Source organism: Haliotis rubra, unplaced genomic scaffold (assembly GCF_003918875.1).
Source record: "Haliotis rubra isolate DU_JTF1 unplaced genomic scaffold, ASM391887v1 Scf796, whole genome shotgun sequence".
Lineage (NCBI taxonomy): Eukaryota > Metazoa > Mollusca > Gastropoda > Lepetellida > Haliotidae > Haliotis > Haliotis rubra.
The window spans coordinates 315,234-319,668 of record NW_025767519.1 but is presented as its reverse complement, the minus strand read 5'-3'; the positions used below and the strand labels follow the sequence as shown (position 1 = coordinate 319,668).

At 40.7% G+C, this 4,435-nt stretch overlaps 1 protein-coding gene across 1 annotated transcript; it reads left to right on the top strand.

Annotated features, from left to right (window-relative positions):
- Positions 1–2,918: 2,918 nt before the first annotated feature.
- On the top strand, positions 2,919–3,715 carry LOC124261320 (protein ANTAGONIST OF LIKE HETEROCHROMATIN PROTEIN 1-like). The gene is made up of 2 exons (XM_046695627.1): positions 2,919–3,026; positions 3,125–3,715. The coding sequence occupies exons 1-2, from the start codon at positions 2,919–2,921 to the stop codon at positions 3,713–3,715; spliced, it is 699 nt and encodes a 232-aa protein (XP_046551583.1).
- The last annotated feature ends 720 nt before the right edge of the window (positions 3,716–4,435 follow it).

The window sequence follows — 4,435 nt, the reverse complement described above, 5'->3', positions numbered from 1 at the left end:
GTGTGTTACACCAGTTTGATCACTGATGTAGGCTTGTGTTCCGGTGTGTGTTATACCTGGATTGATCACTGCTATAGAATTCTGGACTACAGAACGTGCCGGAGGTCAATCCTCATCTTGTCAATTCCAGACACGTCAATCTCTCCCGATCTACAAGAGTCACGGGATCCACGAGTAAATGTCAAAATTCTCCAATAATTAACTCTACTTGTTTATCCTGAACCTCAGTCAAACGAAAACAAGCCGTTTATCAGGTGTATTTACATGGCTATTCATCAATAATCTTTTGTATACATACTGCTGTACACTGTGGCATAAGATTTGGTGCTTAAGGCAAATCCATGTACCTGGTCGACCTGACATGAGCGTTGACAAATATGACTTGATATCTCTGATCACGTAAAGAACGAGCATCCCGCTGCTGCTCCAGTAATGTGCTCGTGTCATTGATCAAAAGCATGGGACTTCCTCGATTGATGGGATCTTCGGACTGCTGCCTTTTATCTGGAATTATCACGTGGAAAATGTTAACTCATTATGTCAAATCAGGTTAGTCCTGTCTCCACAGCTGATTCCACAGCTTTTTCCAGCTGTTCCTACAGCTGATTGCCATCTCCAAACACGGCAGCAACAACGGGATGAAGAACGTTGGCGTGAGAGGGGTCGGCAGCGATCTCCCGTAAGCTTACCACAATGTGCAATCCCAGGCCCCGCCATCAGACCTAACCTACACTGGGGCCTGTCAATGCAAAAATGAATTATGTATGATACAGGTCAGTATCTAATGGTTTCCATTAATTAACACAAACACAAAGACGTGATACTAACATCAACCAGCCACTTGGAAGAGAAGAAGCCAGTCGAATTAAGCAGTGCCGCATCGCCTCCTGCACGGGCATATATTATTGATGCCAATTGTCCTGTTATAGCTAGGGTTGATCCGAGTCCATAACGCTATATCGCTGTTGTATGATGTGTATACTTACACCATTTAGATACGCAACAGTTTGCCTTTACCGTTTTAACAGTTTGTGACCACACTCGTTCAGTGTTTCTGAATTAATGTAGTTGAATGTCATAAACGCCATTATTCGCTTTCGTTCTATCATTGATGTCTGTACATGACAGAAAGAGAATGTAAATGAGATTTGTTTTCTCCGCAGCGTCGTAAACCGATAACTTCCCGATTTTAATCCATTCCACATAAAATCGAAGACCTCTCTCATCTGAAATCCTGTCCCTTCGGAAATCCTCTCTGAAAACTGTCCTCTATGATACGTCTCCAATCGCAAAGACACATTCTTTCAAACATTCTTCAAAAGGAGCTTCAGGACAAAATATTCAGAATAATGACCTTCTCATTTACCCCTCATGCACCACTCTTCTCTGTATGTATTATTCACAGATCCACCGTAGGTCCTGAATACCTAACTGTCCGTAAAACCTATCAATCACGCGCTATCTCCAGTCAATCTGGTAATTAATTATTGTACAATTGACCAAAGTCATGAGTTGTATTAATAAAACATAGTGCTTTTAATGTAAGGAAGTCCGAACGCCGTGTTTGGCGTGAGGCAGATGAATATCGTCGATCGTTAGGGATTCACATGTTGGACCACAAGTCACAAAGATTGTTACAAGAATTACCCCATATTTGTAGGTTATTGTATCTACGTTGAAGCTTGGACAAATCCAAGACTCATGTGCCTAATTTATAGATCGTGTATTGTGTAGTTGAAACATGCGTGACATCAATCAGTTGTTCAAATGGACAACTTAGTTGTCAGTTATTCTTGCCTACAAGGGGGCGGTGGGGCAGCCTAGTGGTTAAAGCGTTCGCTCGGCACGCTGGAGACCCGGGTTCGATTCCTCACATGAATTCTGGTGTCCCCCGCCCTGATATTGCTGGAATATTGCTAAAAGCGGTGTAAAACAATACTCACTCACTCATGTTCAATTAATCAGATTAACCTTTAATGAAAAAGCTAAAGCCTCTTTCACATGGACACAATTTACTTACGTGAGTAAATAAACTCACATAAGTAAAAGTAAATATACATATATATAAGGTATAAGTAAACATAATTTAGTGATTAGAATAACTGAATTTTCATCATTTGAGACAATATCGTTGAGTAGGCTGCTCATGCAAAAACGGAGGAGAGATTTCCCATACTTTGTCAGTATGGGTTTGGCCCTGGGGTTGTGTCGTGAGAGAGAAGTAAGGAGTAGAGAACGGTGTCGCCATTGGTGGTCTCAAACCATGAAGATGTCCTTAGATGACACACTTTGGATAGAGAACTTTCGCATGACTATAGTCCGTTTGGCTCAAAAGCGGACCGATGAATTGCAATCTAACTCGAAAACTAATAAACAGAAAATACTCAATGGAACACTGATCATAATCAAAACGTCAGACCAACTCTGTGAGTTTTTTTTGCAGAATTTATGTCCTAAAAATAAAAAAGTTGTTTAACAAACTATCATTTAAATATTGATACAGTTCACTATTTGTTACGAGGGAGGAGTGCAGAGAAAGGGACAGCCAGGTGTTCGAGAAAGGATGGAGACGGCACAGCACAGGTTAATGAATCAATAACTTTGTCGGTACTTGTGCACGTGCTTCTCTAACACCTTGCTGTCCCCTTCTCTGTAGTCCTCCCCTCGTAACAAATAGTGAACTGTGTCAATATTTTAATGTTAGTTTGTTAAACAACATTTTTAATTTTGGGACATAAATTCTGCCAACAAATCACAGAGTTGGTCTGATGTTTTAATTATGATCAGCGTTTCATTGAGTATTATATGTTTATAAGTTTTCGAGTTAGATTGCAATACATCGGTCCGCTTTTGAGCCAAACGCACTATAGAGACACATTTTATGTTCTTGCAATGAACTACAGCCATGTTTTCCCACAATGGATGTTTATGTAAGGGAACCTCTGGAACTGGACCACAAGGTGTGCACTGCAGTCTACTGGCTTGCTTCCTCTGCCGAGTATAGAGCTATTGCTAATCTCTTTGGGGTAGGAGTTTCCACAGTTCACAAATGTGTACATGGCGTCTGCAATGCGATATCCGAAAGATTGCCAACAAAATATGTGAAGTTCCACATGTGATTCAGGGCTTTGAAGAGACTTGGGATTTCCCTAACTGTGCGGGTGCCATTGATGGAACACATATCCCAATCATCGCACCATCCTTGGCACATGGTGACTACCTGAATAGAAAGGGATGGTACTCCATTCATCTGCAGGCAGTGTATGACCATCGGTACATCATAACGAACATCAATGTTGGCTGGCCCGGCAAAGTGCATGATGTCAGGGTTTTTGGCAACTCAGAGCTGTACTACAAGGGGGAGACAAGTGACCTGTTGCCAAAGTGGACAAAGCAGCTGCTACTACGCGACAGACAAGTGCTAATGCCAATCGTGATTGTTGCTGATGCAGCCTATCCTTTGAAACCATGGTTTCTAAAACCATATACACACATTGCGAAACTATCAAAGGTGCAAAAGGAATACAACTACAGATTGAGTCGTGCACGGATGCCTACAGAGAATATCTTTGGGCGTTTGAAAGGACGCTGGACGTGCCTAATGAAGCGTTTAGATGTGGATGTTGGCTTTGTTAGCACTGTCATCACTGCTTGTGTCATTTTGCATAACTTGTGTGAAATGCGTCAGGAAAACTACATGTGGGCTGAAATTTGAAAACGATGATGACGGAAATGGAGAAGTGGAATGCAATTGATGAAGACGATGGAGATGGTGAGGAAGCTGATTTGTGTGCAAAGAGACTGAGTGACAGATGACGTTGCAGAATGCCTTCATTCTAATTAACATTGTGACTGATTTTGTAGTCTAAACCCAATTCTGAAGGTGGTGAAATACTCACCTAAGCAAACATAAATTCTGTTCACATGATCACAAATACTTCTTGAGGATTTATACTTATAAGTAAATATACTTTTACTAGACCTCTTGGGGTCTAGTAAATATATTTTTACTTAGGTCTGTTTACTCCAGGAGTAAATTTACTCATGTAAGCAAATACGTTCACATGCCACCCTAAGTATATTTATTAATTTACATAAGTATGTGTACTCACATAAGTAAAGGTGTCCATGTGAAAGGGGCTTAAGAAACACATAACTATAATTTAAGAATTACATTTTTTCAGGTCTCAGGGTTTCCTGTTTCATATGCACAAGTGGTCAATAAAATACCCTAGCCTATTTGGACAGAACGAAATGACACATGTCAGTCACGCAGCATGACTGACCAATCTTTCTGATGTGGTACAAAATCCGTTATTTTGTCCGACAAGATTGAACCTGTTGGCCTACCAAAGTGGCAGATGTTTTGAACACATAATTAACAATGTCACTCAAACACATCAGTATCATCAGAAATGCTACACATTTAAGATGT